Source organism: Bombus affinis, chromosome 3 (genome assembly GCF_024516045.1).
Source record: "Bombus affinis isolate iyBomAffi1 chromosome 3, iyBomAffi1.2, whole genome shotgun sequence".
Lineage (NCBI taxonomy): Eukaryota > Metazoa > Arthropoda > Insecta > Hymenoptera > Apidae > Bombus > Bombus affinis.
Window position 1 is genome coordinate 3,521,880 of NC_066346.1, and position 20,601 is coordinate 3,542,480.

General features: G+C 47.2%; 1 protein-coding gene across 4 annotated transcripts in view; it reads left to right on the forward strand.

Annotated features, from left to right (window-relative positions):
- LOC126913979 (uncharacterized) overlaps positions 1-20,601 on the forward strand; it is a 257,491-nt gene that overhangs the window by 210,639 nt on the left and 26,251 nt on the right. For all 4 annotated transcript variants that reach the window (XR_007709526.1, XM_050717276.1, XM_050717277.1 and 1 more), the window contains exon 7: positions 15,742-15,930. Coding sequence is in view for 3 of the 4 variants with exons in the window: in XM_050717276.1 (XP_050573233.1) it covers positions 15,742-15,930 (189 nt within the window). In the remaining variant the exon portion in view is untranslated. The remainder of the gene's footprint in view (positions 1-15,741; positions 15,931-20,601) is intronic.

Here is a 20,601-nt window from a genome sequence, read left to right on the forward strand (position 1 = left end):
ATTCCAAGGGATTTCATGGCAGATATCTCAGATCTTTCATTTAGTCGAGAAGCATACTTGTGAGACGTATATCGGTGATTTTTTCATCCTCAAAATGTTCAGTAAACAGCGTGAAAATATATTTGAAAGTGAGGAGAGTAATAACGACGAAGTCTACAATTATCCAAATGTGTTTGGTTTGTTTTAATAAATACCATGCGATATAGCATAATGTAATATTTTATCCAGAATATAAATTAATAAAAAGTATGGTATAGTGTGTTTTTAATATTTCTATGTTATATATCCTATATATAATATCCTATATTTAATTAACTCGAACAAGAAGAACGTCACCCATACTTGGATGACGCCCCTCCACGGAAGTATACCCGTCACATAGATATGGGTAACGTGGCGACCCAACGTGTTAAAAATAAACCCGTGCTATACTGCAACTACTTAACGTACGACATAAGTCAGAAGGGTGTCATGAAAATGTCAACGCATCTACTGTATGCACCCAACCCCAATCTGGGTCAGTGGAGTCAAGGTCGTCTTCTTTAATTCGCCGATTTCCTATGCAAGTTACCCCTCGTTGGCACGCTGGTGACGGGGCTATGGAAAGACGCGTAGCCGGAAAGACAGTCGACTGTGAAACTCGTTCCCCGGCAAAGAAGCCATCCCCGGACAAGCTCCGATCCCCATGAAAGCGTACATATTTAACGTGACCCCTCGTGAATAATCGATGCGCGAAGGCGCTAGCCATTTGTACTTCTCCGGTTGCTAACTGCGCCTGCTTTAAAGATTCACGGGAAACGTCAAGCCGTCTCTTTTTCCGCTGCCCTGCAACTACAGTTGTCTTCCTTAGCCGGTAGAAAGTTGAAAACAAGGGAAGTCTCGTGCAGTTTCTATTGTTTTATCCTGCTACGTGTCTGTATTTTCGTGTTCCTTCTACCTTTTTCGATGAGAAATTGCCTCAACTCTGTCATAAAAATTGAAACTGAATTTTCAAACGATATACGTATCAGTGACTCGCACGATTTCTTGTCAGATTTTTCCCGATAGAATCCTTTAAGGAAAACGGATTAATCTGTGATTCAATTGCCAGATTCGATCATAAACCCGTTCTTTTTTTCACAGAAATATCTAAAATGTAAATGATTAGTCGCGTAGAAGTCGAGTTCAAGCGAAATCATCTGTTCAGAGTGAAATAAATCGTAACTATGTCGGAGAAGGGTCGCGTTCGTTCCCGTGGAATTTCAGTGGAAGAAAAGACGAGCGATTGAATCGTCGCGGGCCCTGCCTCTTCCACAACCTCCTTTCTTCTCTTTAGAGTCTGCTTGCACAGCCTTCTCGTAGATCGACGCGGATACGGCTCATGAATAAAATCGTAATTTTTCAGATTACCTTCGCAACAGATTCTCGACTTTGAGGGAGAGCGGAGATCGTGCGATAACGGGCCTCTCGAAAATCACGCAGCAGTTCCCAATGTATCGAGTTTTCATTTTTCACCGATTTCACCGGCTATTGCTACCGGTCGAGAAGCAAGCGTCTTTCTCGAAGCTTGTAACACGGCCTTGCCCGAGTATCGAGCGAATGTAACAACCTGTCTCGAGCTCGTCACGCGAGTAAACAGCTTCGGCTAATGAAAGCAAAACAGGGAGCTCGCGCGTTCTCTGCTCCGCTTAGAAGCGCGCAGTACGACGTTGACTTGGGATTTCTCCGCGTACTGCACTCCTTGAGAAATTAATAACGCCGTGAAATTAATGGAAGCTTCGCTCGTGAAAAAATACCGAAAATTGTCAAACGCAAGTTCTCGAAAGTAAAAAAGGGAACGAAGGCTGCGGCGAGAACGAAACGTTGTTTGTCGCGGTTATGGAGGAATTCCAGGAAATGCTCGAAAACTTCGCGATTCTTGATACGGCATAGTGTACACGCGAAGGAACAAATAGTCAATCTCCATTTGCTCGTTCCACCTGCTTTCCTCGAAAGACAAATTTCCACGAACATTTACCCGCGCATGATCAATTTGTGAAATGCACCAGACACCGCGATACTTTAACGTCTTTCCTCAGCCTATACTCGCGAATTCCCACTGTGCGAGGTATCGAGGCTAAAGAAAAGATACCCGTCGCGACGCGGATGCAACTCGAGCATAAAAATCTATCAACCTCTCTTACGAGTATATTTCGATATAAAGAAAGTTCCGCTGGGTTCTCTTTCCACGCCTTACCCCGTCGAAAGCGGTTTAAACACGTCGACGTTACTTGTAAGTACGACAGACCGAAAATTACCATTTTAACGTATATCGGATGATTCGTTCGCGAGATAAACTCGCGCGATTTTCTACTTCTGCTCGTAAACACACGCGTACATTGATATTAATGTTGCTCTTTCCCTCCTCTGGTTGGCGGATTAATATTAATCGTCGCAGGCCGTACGTGGCTGTGTTTCACGGGTCGGACGTACCCCGGGAGATCTGTTCCTCCCAAAAACATTCATCCTAGGACGCCCCTTCGAGAGAAGAGCATCTCTGTGCGCGAATGTTCAACGTCCTTGAAAAGTTGACTCGACGTTTTCCACGCGAGGGAGAAAGGATTGGTAAAGGGCCGTCGTTTCAGCCTACGGAACATGGTTTTAAGAAGTCCCTGGTGAAACGGCGATGCACACGCACGCCACCACTGCTCTCTGTAGTTTACGACCCGAGAAACTAACTACTCGGTAGCATCGCGTATAAATTTTACAGAAACACTCTCGTAAATATCGTTCGGGAACACGTTGATGTTGTTTCGATGGCGTCGATAACGGACCTTTTCCGGCGAATGAAAAGTCGACGTCCGCGTCCGTTCGATCGAAACCTGCCGTTAATGACACGTCATTCGAGCTGAAATATACATCGTTGGAATAATTGTAGCGCGAAACGTTCGCGTTGTCGCTATTCGAGGAACGCGAAGCCAAGATGAATAGGAGGCGACGCGGTTTTCCGGGTGTTGGAAACGAACGATTCGGAATTTAATGCCGCGACGAGCCATTACGACGAACCATTCGCGAATCTGCGAATGCATGCGACTCGCGATTGCAACCGCTCGACCTTAATTCGTTACTTCGCGAGCACGGCTTTCGTAGCACGTCATTTTCTGACCAATTATCGCGAGGCTTTCGCGGTTTTATTAATTAACGACATCGCTCGCTGCAACGTAGCATGTGAGTGGCCATTCATAGGGAAGCTCGCTACGGGCGAGACTGTCTGTAAAACCGAGCAGTTTGCGGAGGGGAAAAATAAGGAACCAGAAGAAAAGCGAAGAAAAAGAGAAAAAGGAAAATACCCTGGTCGGGGATGGAAAAAACCTAGCGCCAACGGAGAAAAATTCGTTCGTGTTCCACTTGCTCGACGATTTTCACGTTTATCCCGAGCACGGTCCAATTGTACGTTTAACCGAGTTATACAGCGATAAGAGATATTTCGGTGGCTGAATTATCCGTGCGATTATTCCTTCGCGTCTGTCTACCTGGTTGACTGCTGCTCGATTCGTTGCAGCTCTAGGAAGAAATAACGCGGGCGAATTAACTCGTTCGAAACGTTCTCGGTTACACCATGGAACGGATTAACTGGCCGTGGTGCGGTTTGAAAGCCACGTGTAACGCATTAAGCGAGTGAAACGTGAACGTAATTGCATCGTAATTAAACCATTAGCGGGGCTGGGTAAAAAGAATAGAAAATGCAGGACGAAATCAAAATGCGTGGCAGGTTGCGTAGCAGAGGCGCAGAATGATTTCGGGTAAATAAAACTGTTGCGCTCGCAACCGGCATACGAATACGTCGGGTACATTTTTACTCGCTGGTGAACAAACGAATCAATTTTTTTCGACATGCGGCCGATGCCGCCACGCTTTGCATAATCCAGCTGAAGCAGTTGGAAATCTAAATGGCCACCGGCGACACGATTGGTCCTCGATCTCCGAGCTCGGATCCACGAGGGATCAACCCTTTTTTATAAAATTATAAAACGATATTTCGCCAGACATATCGAGCTTTCACAGCCCGACGAACCTGCGCTCGATCGTTTCGGATTTATAAAAATACTTTCTTTTTTCCTCTAGTTCGTTAATCACCGTTTTCCACCGGAATTATGCATCAACGTATTTCGAGTGCACGTTTTTTAACTGAGTGGAAGCTCGGTTGAACTCTTTACGAGGGATACATATATCGTTCGGAGTTAACTATTTCGGAGAACGCTTTCGATTTTCGTCGGTGGGTCGAGTATGACCGTTGGAACGGATCGATCGTCCGTTTCGTTTTTACCGTCGACCAATTAAATTTGAAGACTCGTGATCGATAGACGAAATATAACACCAAGTAATAAGGAAATAAAGATATGTATTACCAGGATAGCAATATTTTGAGAGAAAATTTTATACAATATTGCGTTTGAAATTTTGAACAGAATAATTGCCAAATACTCTCTAAGACAACGTGTAAGATGATATGCTAGGCGAGGATGAAAACCAAAGGCGGAGGTGTGGCTGTTTAGATCGGCAAACAAGGTAAACCACGCCATTATCGAAGATCGTCACAATACCTGAAGACACTCCCCCGGGATCTCATATTCTTGAAGACGCTTCAAGACAAAAATGTCACGAATTTATGAATTATAAATTAGCACAGTATAAGAATACACAGTAATGATGTGACTTTAACGATCCAGCATTTTTCTTTTTTTTTTTTTTTTTTCTTATCAGAATTGAGCCGTCATGGAAAAGTAGCGAGAATAATAAAAGCGAGAGATAACATAATTAACGCAAGGAATTGTAAGGCAGGTTAATTCTGGACAGTAGGGAAAAGCTTTTCGAACCTTTCTCTGGGAAAATCTCGTAAATATTTTTTCCAATCTTTGTATTTGATTGTATGGGCATGTCGCGTTTCCCATTCACACGATCGAGTGATTGTTTACGCGCGAGAACGCATTTCGCTAGAGAAACGGCGACGCAAACGCGGATCCCTCGTACCTGTTGAAGACTCCAGGTGCACTGGCGTGTAAAGAACGTAGCTGGCGCCGTACAATTCGCTCATCCCTAGGCACCGGCTCGATAATTCAATACACAGGGAAAACCAACGGGGTCCGCTTCGTCTCCTTTCCTTTGGTATGTTGCGCGTGAACGCTTGTTTATGCGGATCCAGCGACGGAACACGGGAAATTGAATAAAGTCGAAGAGAACGGTCTACCGTTCGGATACATCGAGCGGAATGATATATTTGACAAGTTCGCCTATTGCTACGTGAATATTACATGCGCGATAGCGAGCGCCGTCTGACCATACACGCGCCGCTTTCACTTCGATCCGACTATCGTTTCTTCCTCTTCTTTCCTTTGCTTCTACTTCGTAGGCGGCTCCTTTTTCTCGTACACGCGTCTGGTACATCTCTCTTAATCGTTCCTCTTCTTCTCACTTTCACCTTCTCGTTTTATGCGTTCGCCTGTATTTGCATCTCTGGCAATATGCATCATACGAGACATCAGATACGACTGGAAACGCTAAACTACCGTTTCTCTGTAATGTGGCACGAATACAAACAGCTCGGGGGAACAACGAGCGAAACCAGAGAGAGAAGAATGTCTTTGGAGTAGCGAATCGAGCGTGTAATAGGAGACATAATTGAGCCGGCGCGGGCTCCGAGTGTTTGCGTCTGACCACTCACGGGAATGCATCACTTGCCTCGTCGATCCTCGATCCAGGTCGAAGTGTTCATTTGAGAAGCGCCAAACGATTCGACGTTTCGCGTGAACTCTCGATGTCGGCTACATATGTTCCGTGACGCTTGTCGTAACGTTGTAAATGAAATTTTCTTTGAAGAATCTATTATACAGTGCTAATTGATTCGATGCTTCATTTAGAAATAGAAATATCTATGTTAATTAGATACTTCAACCTGGTCTTTTTTCTATTGGAATAAAGGACACAAAATTCGTATGTTCAAAACGGGCTAATATTTTTCAAAGAATAAAAGGAAAAATAATATCGTGAAAAATGTTATCGAGAGTGGCAGCGAAGAGTTATTGGCGATTCAATTGAGTGAGTACGTGTATTAATTTGAAGAATCGGGACTCATCGACCCGCAATAGTGTCTTCTTTTTCCTCTTTTCTTAGAAAGTACGCGTGCGCCGTGCATCACGGTGTTCGTTTATGAATATGTAGAGGGTGCTCCACCGGTGGTGGTGGTGGTGGTCAGACACCGGAAAACTCTAGATAGCCGGCGCATGAATATGCTAAGCGCATCGCGGGTTCGAGGGCTAAAGTAATTCTTTTTCTCGCTGCATCGACCCCGAGCGGAGGCCATCCGTCCATGCTGCCAGAGAATGATTTCGCGCCAGCGGACGCTTTTTTTCTCGCAATATATCTCGTCCACTCTTTATCTACTTTCCTTTCACCTGTGACACAGTGGCCGTCAGAAGCACCATCGAATTTCATTTTCCCTATCGGAGAATATCTTTTTCGTTTTCCATGTCCGTACGTGAAATACATGGCCGCGAATGTCGAGAAAATCAATTGCCCACTGGCAGAAACGAACCACGCGAATTTCCAATACGATCGTACTATCTTTTCCATCTTCGCGTTGTGTTTACTCTACTTTAAGTATGCTAATTTATTAGATTTATAGGAACACGTATCGCGGCGCGAAGTTCAGGATCAAAGGGTCGTGTGCAAGGCTTGAGAATAAAAAAAGGTTGTATCGAGCGGGGCCAAATTCGCGTGACGCGTGGCCGTTAACGCAACCGTGTAATTATCGTTCTAACCAGCGTGCGCGGGCATATTTTTCGCGACGTTTCAGCGAGAGAAGTGAATAATCAAAGACCAGAACCGTCGACAAGGCCTATTTTCGCGATCGGCGCAGCGCTGCGACTCGGTCATTAGCGATGCAAGATTTAACGCGACGCGACTCGGCTCGCCCCGAGGTGAGTGATTTTTTACAAGGTCGCGATTCCCGTGTCGTTTCTCGGATGGAGAAAAAGAAAATGGAAAAAGGAGGAGGAGAGATAAAACAACCGCTGATAATAATATCTCGGTGGCGTGACGGTCAACCATAAAGACCGGCTCGTAATTGTTGTCGTCGCTGGTAATTGCACGTATTTCTGCAATACGGACCGCTTTCCTGGCTGACTTCCCCTTTCTCTCTTTTACGTTCTCGCTCTGTCCCCCCGCTAAGGCCAATCTGACGATCGATGTGCTAAAATCCGAGATAAAGCTCCAACTTTCCCTTCGCTCGTAATTTTCGGTTTTCATATCGAGGAACGGGCTTCGTGACGAGCTGCCGTAACGAAGGAAACTGCGCGATATTAACGTCCAGGTTTGCCGATAGTTTTCGGCGAAACGGGAACGTATTCCGGGAGAAAACGTTGTTTTGAAATTATTCTTCGCTTACTATTGTCCACCCCATCCCATATGGGATTAACGGTCCACTAAAATCCGTGTTTCACGGGTCTCGTAAAAGTTATTGTTGCGAATTCTCGACCAAAGAGGAACCGATCAGACGAGATCGCGTACCTCGAATGACTTGACGCTCAAGGTGGAGGAGGTTTAATAGATCGAGTGTTAGAGTAATCTAGCACTGTATTTGCACTTGTTGTATAAAAGTAACGTTTGATGTTATCAACACGACGGTGGCAGCATCTTGTTGGGAGTGAGATTTCACGATGTCTGATGATGAACTGTCCTTCTACGTTGCTGATTCTCCTTACCAGCCGTTGGGATTCGTCTGTCCATCGTGTCTTTCCGGCTGGGTTTTTCCCGGGGTTCTTTACCTGACCTCGGAGTCATTAGTTTTACAGCTCGGAGAGGACATGTAATTCGAAATTTCCTAAAGAAGGGAATGGGTCTGTCCGTGCCATAAATTGACGGCCACTCCAAATTCCGAACAGTTATAGCCGCTGATGCGTTTTCCTCGAGCGTTAGAAAGAGGATAGCAACGACGATTAATCCGAGTCGATAAGAAGGGAAAAACATGGTTGGGAGGAACTAGACGTAGGTCGTCAGGGATATCAACGATCTTTAATCCTCGTGCATGATTCGAGACTTAATCCTCGCTCGTAGACGGCAATCGTCGCGTCTTCGCCATCGAGATTTATTGCCCTGTGGCTTCAGGCAGACGCGAGCAATTTACATTCCCGGGTATACGGCGTACGTCTTGGCTCACGACTGTTTGAAGCTGTAGCCAAACGTCGGATCGTCTCCCCGACTACTCTGCTCAACTCGACTCGTCGAAATTACCAGGGATTACGACAGCTGGCCAGTTGCGTTTGGAACCGCGATGAAGAATTGCCCCGCGACGATCAATCACGCGTTCTCCGGTAATTTCTATCGTATCGGATTAACAACTTATCATTGGTGAGTAAAGGAATACACTCGATGGTTGTATCTATTGAGACGAGAAGATAGAACTTACAAAAGATTTCGGAAAAGCGACGAGCCTTGATCTTGACGACAATGTGCCTGCGTCTTTGCGACGTCGTCTTGCGACATTAAACCTTGGCTCGCGATTATGTTTATCGGGAGATGCGTTTCTCGTCTGACTGGTCGTTGACGACGATCACAAGCGACGAGGGAATAAAGATAGAAAAGAGTCAGGGTCAGGGCAACGCCGAGTCCCGTTTTGATTATTTTGCGAGGCACGACGAAAAATTTCACCGTGGAACGACCGAAGGAGTCTTAATGGACCTCCTGGTGCGCGCCATTATGCTCAAAGGATGAAAGGGTCCTTCAAAGGATCCTTGGCTCCACTTTCATTTGCATTCGGGATTGGAAGAGGCCAGCCTCTCTGCCGCTTGGTTCGTCGGGCTAGACGATTATCCCGGCCGCGGCCGACGGTTCCGGTCTCGTAATGAAAAATTGGGTCAGCGGGGTTAGGGATGAGAACCAGGAGTAAAAATGACAACGATAACGGAGGACATGAACGACTAGGATGGGGAGAGAGAGAGAGAGAGAGAGAGAGAGGGAGAGAAGAAAAGATTCAACGGGGGGTGACTTCTCGGTGGAACGAAGTGGCCCGAAATTAGTTTACCTTTGGAAAGCAATTTCTTCCTTTTTCTTAGCTCGTGGCGTGCCTCGCTTCGCTTCCTGTCGGACGTAAAGGCTATTTTTCCCGTTGCGGGGCCGTCGATTCCTCGGAAAGATTGCCGCGGAAACGAAAATAATAAAGGAACTACGCACGATCGAAGAGCAATATCTGCTAACGTTCCGAGTAATATCGGCCACGATTGTTCCCGGTTCGTCGTCTACCTTTTCGATCCCGTTTGTTTTCCGTGTACACCCCTGTGGCTTTAGAAAGGATCTCCTGTCTGTAAATCCTATTTACTTTCTCGACTTTTCGAGGTAGAAAAGTTGCGAACAGAGAATCGATGTTTCTTCGAATAAGTTGAGGCAGAAGTTTCGGTACTGTTATTTAGCTTGGTAATGGCTCGGAGAAGAGCGAACGTATCGATGCGATTCGATTGTCAATATCACGAAGGTCGCAGAAAGCTCACGAGGTTCGAGCCGGTAATATCTTATCGAATTTCGACGCAGATGCAACTTTATCGAATCATCGATCTTCTTCTCCTTTTCTGCTTGATGGAGCAACACGCTCTCTTATCACGTCCCGTTTCGATCTTCGCCATCGACATCTCGGTGAAAAATCGTTCGGTCACCACAGGCAACTTTCCTTTCCGCTCGTAAAATCTGTTTAGAGATTTCAGACCTTCAGGACATAATTCGTGACAATTTCTCGCCGGATTAATCCACATAAATCAGTCAGAGTTTCGAGTTTTTCCGATTCAACTGGCTGCTTGAAGTAACAGGGAGAGAATGATAGAAAGGGAATTGATGACACGCATAATTCATGACCCTAGTCAAGCTGCTTTGCTCGTATTTGGATTGGCATAATCCGGCGGCTTAACGTTCGAACCACTGGAGCAGGCATTTATCTCGCGCCCGAACTCGGGATTATCGCCGAATAACCTTTTTTCGCGCGCGTAACCAGCCGTAGGTGGCGGATTAATTACAACCAAACGCCTTCTTCGCTGTGATAACAACCTACAGAATCGGATCAATCCCTCTGCTCGATTTCTCTGCTTAAATTCCACGGCTCGACTTTTCATTCCGCCAACGTCCTCGAAATCTCCTCCTCTCGATGCCTCGGCAATTAAATCAAAGGGGAAATTCGTTCGAAACTTTCCTTGACTCGGTTTCAAAGAGTTTCCCTTCCCATTGGACGGAGCGTCACAGAGCAGCGCAGAAGGGTGGAACAGGTAGGGGCCGGTAAGCGAGTGCAGCTAAGTAAACCGCGCGTTTCAAGCTGTTCCTTTTCACGTCGCTAGACACCGCGATATTATAACATGTACACCCGCCATTATACAGCCATTACTACGCTACACCATTGTGTAGAAGCCGTGTCACGCTAAAGTAGCGTGTGGCACGCTTCTGCCGTACCTCCTATCGCTGCTTGACTGACAACCCTAACCGACCCGCTGGTCACCCCTTCGCAACCCCCTCAAACCTTCTGGCTACTGGCTGCGCCAGCGAGACAACCGCGGAGGTATTGCGTTACCAGGTTCGTTGGCGCGACATAATAATCCCCTGGTAAATCGTGAAATTCCACGACAACCGCGAGACGAAGCACGCACCGACCAATAAGGAAACTTGGAGCTGATGCTTCGTTAGCGCATGAACCACGAGAGATTTTTAATCGGCAGGTTATTTGAGTATTTCAGTAAGCAGCGAGGATGCCGAACAGGAAAGCGAAGAAAAGGTGGAAAAAGAACCGGACGAGGTGTAAACGAAGGGTTGCTGCAGCAAGAAAGGGGACGTTTTTGCTCGCCTGTAACTGTGATAGTCAATTTATCATGTATGCTTCTTTATTACACGTTGGAGTAGTAGCTAACCCTCGGGAATGAAAATCCGGCTGGTAGCATTCTGTGTCTCGGAATTACGTCGTTTCAGCGAGTCCTGCTGCTCGACTAGAAAGAGGAAGGTTCGCTGGGTCGGTGGATTGCGTCCTCGTCTCAGGAAAATCACATTTGTCGGCGACCGCGCCCCTGACGAAGGGCGTCGGCCCACCCCTGACCCATTTTGCGACGCAAATTTCATTCGAATAGCCCGAAGCTCTCCGCGTTACGAATTCCTCCGCTCTCCTCGACTTTCACTCACAGATGTTCGCCTCCAGGCCGAGTATTTAGATACGTCTATGCGTCTAGCTGGAACAGATAACCGGTCCCTTAAGGCAGGGATGGCTTCCAAGGTCTCTTACACGATCGTCTGAATTTCGAGTTGTCGAATCAAAGGTCTTTAACCGGCTAGTTCTCGTTATCAAACGCTTTATCTTTGCGTTCGAGAACGCGTAATAACGGGCTCGACGTTCGACCATAAGTCGAGCCGAGTTGGACGTGGCGAAGTTTCGCGACTGGTAAATCAGAAACTTGCAGCTCCCGACATCCCGCTACCTGGATATTTAGACTAATTATTATCAAACTATAACTGCGCGCCCGAGCGTAAGAAGTTGCCGCAACTATCTTCCTGTTCCTCGTCATTCCAGCGAATTTATGAGTGTTTACCTGGCTAAAGGACGTCGGCATCTCTTGGTTCCTGATTAAATGTATGCTTAAAAGCATAGCTAGACTCATCCAACATCTTCTATTTGATCGAGGTTAATTTAAATCGATCAAACAAGGAGAAAGGATAAAAATTCCAATAAGAAATCAGCGGCTAGGAACTATCTTTGCATTAGGTTGAAAAAATGAATTTACGTCACTGACCTATCGACCTGATTTTTGTTCGATATTTCGAAAGCACGCAGTTTCAAGAGCGCGCCGTGTCGTATAGTTTCTCGAATAATTAATCCGCACGGGCCGATGAAAAATCGAAACTACGATCGAAGTGGCATAAATGCACCGCTGCATTATCGCAGGTCTCGTGTGATGGAAAAAAGCTGGTGCCGGGAATTTGATTACAGGCAGGAAATCGTTAACACGTCGGAAATCGATTACGTCCGCGCTGGGTACGTTGACGTGGCTCCTCTTTAAACAATGCCACGCTCCAGAACGGCGTCCCGTTAATCATGTTTTTCACAATCCATCCCTGGACGAAGCTCCGGGATATGCTGCGAAATAATAATATCTGAATGTATTTTCGAACAACTCGCGTTGGATTCGACGCGAATAAATTTCAAAAGGAAAACAGACAGCCGGTATTCCGAGTATCTCGACATTGGATTTTATCTGTTGGATTAAAAAACCGAGGAGCAAGTAAAGTAAAATTCGCTCGTACAGTGGCAGTGTAGAAACTTTTCTGTGGATTAACTTCTTTCGTTGGTTCGGGGAAAGCAAGCATATCGAGGAAGTTCCTTATCAAGCGTGTCGGATAAAGTCGTTATACGAGACAGAGAGGCATTAATAGCCGAAATCGATCGACGAGCGGCTCGCCTCGGGCCACGTTCGTCGATGACGTTACTACCGTTTTAACGAAGGGGTTGCCCGCCATCAAGGAATCGCGTTTTCCCTGCAGACGATGATTATTTAGATTATCTTGCGCGATCGTCGTGTAATCTCCGTGTAGCAAGAAGAAAAGAGAGAGAGAGAGAGACAGAGAGAGATAGGCAGACAGAGAGAGACAGAGGGACAGAGAGAGAGAGAGAAAGAGAGAGAGAGAGAGAGAGAAGCTGCGTCTCGCAATCGCTTTGATGACATTCGCCTTCGAAGTTCGAATCCCCCTAGGGCTGCGTTTCGCCTCTCTTATAACGGGGCGATGCCGGCTCTTGTCGCGATTAAAAGCCAAAGCGCAGTTCGATTAATTCCGGTTATTTGCGTCGAGTCGATCGGCTGGAACGTTGGATGGTTTATTTGTCTCTCCCTTGCTGTTGCCTGTCTGTTTCATCCACGTGTACCTAAGAATTGTTTCGAGTCTTTCACGCGTCAACTACACAGGCGACCTCGAGCATTTTCGTGACTCGTTCTTTTCCGAATCAACCTACAATGCACGTTTCACGGAGAACTGGAGAATCTCTCATGGTCTGTCTGTTCGTCATCGAAGCTGTGTGTTCGATGATCCTTGACCAAAGAAGAATACGCTGTCGATGCGTTTCAAGAGTGCCGATCGCGACACTCGAGCGATTTCTTTTGACGTGACAAACGATCGAACGCTGTAAAATGATATCGCTAGACGCGAGAGACTCGCGAGACAGTAAAACGCGAATTTGCACCGAAGTTCAGAGGAAATGTCACACGATTGCGCGACAAGAGCAAGATCGTAAATTGGCGGATAATGCTCGCTGCTGCCATAAAACATTCCTATACTTTAACGTCCGTCCGGAAAACGACAGCGTAGTCGGTGTATGAGGCTGGCCGCGACTCATTCCCGTTTGGACGTTGAGAAATTAACGACGACCTTCCGGCTCGGGCCCGTTTCCGGTGGCAGCGACGCGGGCCTCGGTTAAAAGCGAGAAACTACATCGAATCAACGCCTCCGACCACCGAACGGAACCGGCCACCCTCCGACCTCGCCGATAGAGACAATCACGATGATATCTTCTTTATTGCACCCACGTGTACGTTGCAAAGAAACAGCGTGGAAACACCGAGAGTCGCGAACCGCGGCGTCAACTTTAATCAGCATACGATTTACGCGGGTAATCCGTGGCGACCGAGCAGAAAACTCGAACAAAGGGGCGAAGGTTGTTGCACCGGCCTTGGAAGGCAGCGGATGCGAGATAAAGGCGCAAGAGTTATAGCGATAGTGGCAGGGAGCCGTGAAATTTAGAGAATCGGTGAATAGAAACGGACAAGTTGGCAGCATGCCTAGGCACGGCCCAGCAGGGATCATTAGGGTAAGATTGAAGACTACAATGGAGTAAATTGTGAAGACGTACGAGGACGTCGGATGAAGACACTATTTATTAGTATTTATGCGAGTGTAGCGTCGCGTTGTCTTTGATTATCCAACAAAGAATCGTGGCTGCAATTTGAGACGTCGCGTTAGCAACGGAGAGCATTCCTCGTCGTCTGGTGCATTTACATTTACATTCCGACTTTTTATTCGGGAAATGTCATTCGAGTAATTTTCGTGGTGGTTACGGAGAGGTCAAAAGTTGTTTCTCGGAGTATCTAGACCGATGGTTCACGGGACCAATTAATTCGTGTAAATTTCACGTGTGTCCCGTGTAGAGAGGATGCGGCGAATCGGTGGCGGCTAACTTCGGTCCTTTTAAAGTTTTCCCGATCGTTGGAGCGAGTGCCGATTTAGCTGGAATTCTCTTCGTGTTTTATCGACGGATGCGAAAAAGGTCCGGCAAGAGAAATCTACCGTTCACGTGGGCCATTCTTGCGCACGACGGACAAACAGGGTGGAAAGAGAACAGAAATGTATCCACGTTGGCGGCTCGAGAACACGATTCCTGGAGTCGTTCGTGCGGAACAGATATCCAGTACCAAAATCAGCCTCGTTACGAGATATATGTGCACGTGGGTCAAAGGGAAGAAGGGAATGGAAGAGGGAGGCAAAGAGACAGGAAGACAAAGTGATTCGCGCGAGTAACATGCAAAACGGGAGATAAAAAGGAAAAAAAGAAAGAACCGAGAAGAATAGGAGGAGGAGGAGGTAATCGATATGCAGAGTTTTCTCAATAAGACTGGAAAGGAACTATTTTATTTCCGGTCGTTCGATCGCTAGCACTCGGTCTTCTCACGGTAAACTACTACGTACTGAGACGTCCGGCGTTCGTGGAAAAGGAAAAGGTATCCAGAGGAGTTGAGAAACGAAAGGCGAGCAGAGAAAGAGAGCGTGCCTATTTCCCATGTAGTTCGGTGTCCTCGACCGAGGCCGTTCCGTATGCAAAAGATAGAACGTGCGCCGCAATCGGAACGAAATCTCGAAACGCAATTTCCTGATCGGCCGACCAAACGGATGCAGCATCGCCTGTCCGCTGTATCACCGATGTAACATCGATCTTCGAGCTACGAACGCAGTTTTAATGAGCGCATCCATACATCCACTTCCCGCCGCTGTTGTTTCATTTTCAGTGTCTCGTCACGATACTCTCAATCAAAGATGGACGTTTCTTTCTCCCGCGGCACGCAGTGTATCATTTTCTGGACACTTCAGTCGCGTTACGTAATAATTATCCAACAACTATTCCGGCGTAGCACGAAACTCGAATAGAGTGCTTCAAAGTGAGATTAGTCTCTCGAGACAGCTATGTAATTTGCCACTCGTAAGTCTGAAATCGATACCGTCTCTAACCGACGTCGAATCAACGTCGATCATTTAAACCTTGGAATCAGATCGACGATATCGGAAGCGAGCCTACGAACGGTGGCACGAAGCGTTACGCGTCTGGTCTTATCAAAGTTCATCAACCCGGTGTTGTATTAGTTTCTCCCAGACTGGTAGCTTTAAACGCCGGGAGAAGCAGCATGGTGGTTCATTGAACCAGGTCGGTTAATGTGGGTCGTCGTAATTCTAGACCCGACATCTATTTTCCGGGCCGAAGCTGTCCATCAGATAATTCTGATGAGGCTATTGTTCGCCCGGAAGAAGATTTCATTCGTTACGTAACATTAACCTATTTCAACGGATCCGCTGGACGTTTTCCTACAGAGGGACGATCTATTTTTGTCCAACTACTCTTTGCTACGTTTACAACGGATCAACGATCCTATAAACGCTATTAATAGATTCGACAATTTGTCTTTTATCGCGAACATCGTTTTAAGTAACGGCTCGATTTTTTGCTTACAGGTGAAAGTTATGCTAAAAGTGTCACCCGGAGAAGGCGGTAGCTTTTTCAACGCGGACAAGAGGAAGAAACAGGTGACGCTGGTCGACCCAACGGCTGGACAATCCTCTTCGGCGGACGATCGAAGGCCGACCGTGGCAGCACCGAAAATGTTTGCCTTCGATGCGATATTTACCGAAGAGGACTCACAGGTACACTCGATGATTTCCATTCGGCCACCCCTTTCTTACATTCCCTTTGCGACTCCCCAATAATTCAGAAACAGCGATTTTTATCGTGCTCTTCCCCTCGATTGCCTCTCGAACTCCTTTAGAAAATGTAGAATTCCATGGCACGGGGTCTTTCCTCTATCGCGAGCGGGAAGAATCGTTTTTCCACGCGTGTTGGGGACTAGTACCGGACTCTTTCGAGCGACGCTGCGAAGATAAATATGGAAAGAGAGGAATTCTGGAGGAAATTAAGGACGAGAGCAAGCGCGCGAGACGCGGAGAAATCTGAACGTTGAAACGTCTACGTGGTACGTCGTCGAGTCGCACTCATCCTAGAGACGCAGGAGACGTTCCTGCCGGGCGCATAACTAAACTAATTTCCCGACCTCGAAACTCCACCTCCCGGCAGGAAAATCCAACCTCCCCGATCTCTCTTCGTCCCTCGAACCCTCGGGCGGGCGTTGCTTCTTGCTCGTGACTTCTCGTTCTTCGAGAAGCGCGAGGAGATCCGATCTAACTCCGATAGTCGTGATTATTTTCGAATTTGCGCGTTTCAAGCTGCTTTTCACCCGCGAGCTTTCTCCCTTATCCCCACTCCTCTCGTCTTCCTCTCTCGCGAAACGATATCCCTGAGCGCATACAAAATTCTACCAATCACGAAGCACTGGTAAATCATCGTTTCCTCCGCAACGTTTTCCCCATTTCTCGACAATCCTGGTTCCAGATAAATGGAAAAACAGCATCAGATCGATCAGCGTCTCCCGTCGAGCAATGCCGAAGACGACGAGGTAGGTCGATCCTTTTTCCTATCCCTCGCACGCTTACCGCGGCGAATTTTATTGCCGTGGCATTGATGAACGACATCGCCACGGCGAACGTCATCGGGGAGCGCGGCGGGCGTTATAATATCGCGAGATGCATGCATGCCGGGTAGCCCGGACGTGTATATACGTGCACCGAGATATTTCGATGCTCTCCGGGGACATTATCGAGCGTCGGATTCAAATGAACCCGGAGCTACTCGGTTTTCCCGGCGACTCCCCTCGCCATCCGAGAATCTCTCTCGGTTTCTCTTCCGCGGCACCCTCTCTGTCTCACTCCGTGGCTGCTGCCAGTCCTCTCCAGGGACTAGCCAGCCCTTCGTTCCCCGCCTGTGGCGCGTTCCTCTGGCTCTTTGACGCGACTCACACCCCTATCCGCCACTGTTTAGAAGAACCATGCAAAGCAATCGATTGATTCGATCAAATGTCCACGTCGCGACGATTGTCATCCAAAGTTACAATGGCTCTTCGTTCTCTCTTTTATGCCTTTCCCTTTTTTATCTTCTTTTTCCGCCCCTTTCCTGTTTTCCTTTTGATTCTTTCGGCTGTCCATCGCGTGCGTCGTGGTGGTGTTCCTCCGAACGAGCGCGTTCTTTCGGACAGAGGCCAAACCTCGAAGTCGAATTGTGGCCGAAGGGGGAGAGTCACGGGCAGAAAACTTGTAGAGAGAATGCGTGCCCTCGTCCTAGGGGACGGTTCGTTCTTTTCGACAACCAGCCGACAAGCACGGGGCCGTGTGAATATTTCAGAACCGACCTACCCGGACTCCAAAGTGGTTCATCTTTAACTAGTATCTCTCTCGACCCTTCGATCTTTTTCGTTTGCCTCTCGCGATTGGTTGACGATGGTAGTTTAAGATAACTCTCTTTACGTCTTCCGATAGAACGAGATTTCAAACGATTTTAAACGATTTCAAACGTATAGTCCAGTGTATTCGTATTCGTATCGCGTAATCAGCAAAGGTGGATTTTTTTCTTCGGTCTGTTCGAACGAATTCGATTGGTATCCTGGTTGATTGACAAGCACCTCGTTAGCGTGTTGTAATTGGTCGACAACGCGACCGCCTTCAAAAACGAGGATTTCGCCGGCTGGAATTACACACACGGGAAATGTAATCCAGCCTCGTCCGCAATTCCCGTCGACCGATAATCTTCGACCAGCGGATACCTTTGCTGTCTGCGTCCGCAAATACGTGAACCGCGAATGCCCGACCGCTGTGTGGAAATGTGTCCCAATATGACGCGCAAACAGACCGCGCTAGCTTGATTATGGGTCAGTCGTAAATTAACATCGTCGATAGAAGCCATTGGTCGTTTAATGGCACCTTTGCGCCGTTTCATGCGGACCCGGAACGCGTGCAATCTGTCCTGCACGGATCAAGAGAGACCTTTAATACATTCCAAGTTCGTATAATATTTATTTTAAAAATAATTTTGCTTGGAAAAGAATCGTCGCTTGACACGAATTTGACATCTACTCTAAGCGTTCTGTAAATGTCATCCTGAGTTCAAAGTTTTCTAAAAGAGTGGCGTTGTTGAACTTCCGTCTGCGCGAAGCGAAAGAAACGTGGAAAAAGGGGAGAGGAAAGTTCTTGGCAGGCTGATATCGCTACAAGGGAACGCGAAAGAAAATCGCATTACTTGGACTAAGCGTGGATTCGTCGATAAATTCGTAATATCCTTTGCTGTCAGAGCCATTCATTCTCGCGAGTTGCGGCCATTACGTAAGAAGAATAGACACGTACAGGTTGCCACCGTAGGAGTAGTTTCACGCTCGCTGTAAGTTTATTTCCGCGGAACTGGCACCGAGGAAAAAGACGCCAAAGAAAGCACGATGCTTCGAAGGGAAATGCCTTTGAAGTTCCAATTTGTTCGATGCCCGTGCTGCTGCGTGGCTTGGTTTGAGGCGTTGTTACCCGAACACACTTGAGTGGTGCCGCTTACGGAGCCGGCAATTTGCCAAGTACGATACTCGAAACTTCCGAACTCGGTTACATTCACAATGCAAACATTCTGCACTGTGTAATTTTTCCGAGAAAATTGCATTTGGAATTGCTTAGAGTATAGAGAATAGGTGCTGAAATTTTAAATTCCATCCTTCTTCTTTCGTACGGTTCATTCTTTACCACCATGGATAACCGACACGGAACAACGACGTGATTCGATTAACGAACAGATCGCAGGTTTCCGTGACACAAAGCCGCCTCCATACACGTTCTCGACGATCCTCGAGCTCACACTCGTCCGATGACGGAATAATCTTCGAGGCGCGAAATAAACCTCGTACCAGCTTGGTCAGGATACTTATCCGTCAACAGAGGCTGAAGTGAAAGGCTGTCGATCTCAGGTGTCTCGACAACGTCTAGGAAAAGGACGCGAAGTGTGCTAGAACCTGAGCATGCTCACGGATCCGTTCGGTGTGCAAATGAAACCTGGCCAAATTAATTGAACATCCATCTCAATTACGGGGCTCCGTAGGTGAATACGCCGGGGCTAGACGCGTTCCCGTTCGAGATCTTACGCTTGTGTACACTGCATATATTGCCGCTGGCCGCCGACAATTCTATCCCCGCGGACGATCTGCTAGGACAATGCATTCTGGACAGAATAATTCACTGAAGCCATTATGGTCGGTGCAGGACAAGGGCTTTATTATTGACTTACGACTAATAGTCACGCTGTGGATTACGCGCGTGTGTACGGTTTGGTACGCGCTTGCGTACTTTCTCCGTCTGTACAAGCAACGGCGTATTCCCTTCTCTCGCGGCACGGTTCGATCTATTGCTCATTTCCCAGCGAATGCTAATCGAACGGGCCCCGCTGAAACGCCTGGAAATTCACGGTACGTGGCTTCTCGTTCTCCTCGGTGGGTTTCCGAGTGTCCCGACGAAAATGGATCGGTTGCGCGTCCTCCTTCCCTTCCTCTCTGCTCCACGCAGACGGGATTAGCCGTTCGAAGCGTATCGACGCCGGATTCTTATTAAATCGTCGAGTCGAAGGCCGACGAATTCTTATTAAGAGGAAAGAATCCGCCGATACCTTTGCGCCGCTCCTCTCTAATTTGCCGCCTGGTTTCGATTATGGAGATTACCGAAAAATTATGCTCCACCCTGCTCCTATTCGCCGCGAAATTAAAGCGGGGCAGGGTTTGCGGTTCAATCGTTCCTGGGGATGGATCGTCTGTGTTTTTACCTTTCGACGGGAATAAACGTAGTTCGGATTATAGGGAATAAAGTGCACGTATTTTTAATGAATGCAGTTTAATCTACGCAGTGTTATTTCGTATATTTATCGTCGTTTATGATACCGTACGCTTCACCACCGTTTCAAACGTATAAATCTCTCGACCAACCAATAAACTCGTCCCGCGAGCTTCCTCTTGGTTAATCGGTTTTTTCTTTCTCTATTTTTTTTATTTTTTTATTTTTTTTTTTTTTTTATTTTTATATACGGCTGATCGATCCACAAAGCAAATGCATCACGTTTCATCAGAATTCGTTGGCCGCGTCATAGTCAGTCTCGCTATTATTCCTACACTCGCAACAGCCACTATGCTGCACCCGTGCGTTGATCAGGCATTCTGTCTGTATCGTGTCCCTCTTTGAAAACGTATCGCCGTGTAATCGATGCGCACTTGGACAACGTTAGAAAAACCTAGTCGATCCCGGATCCTGTCCAGTGAATGAATAAGCAGCCCTCGAATAGGGGTTGATAGCGACGTTCTAACGGTAGAGTCATGCTAATCTGTAAACCAATCATACGGGCCCGTGGAACGGATCCACCCCAATTGGCCGCATCTATATTCCTTGTTCTGCCTCGTGTCCGGATCCGTC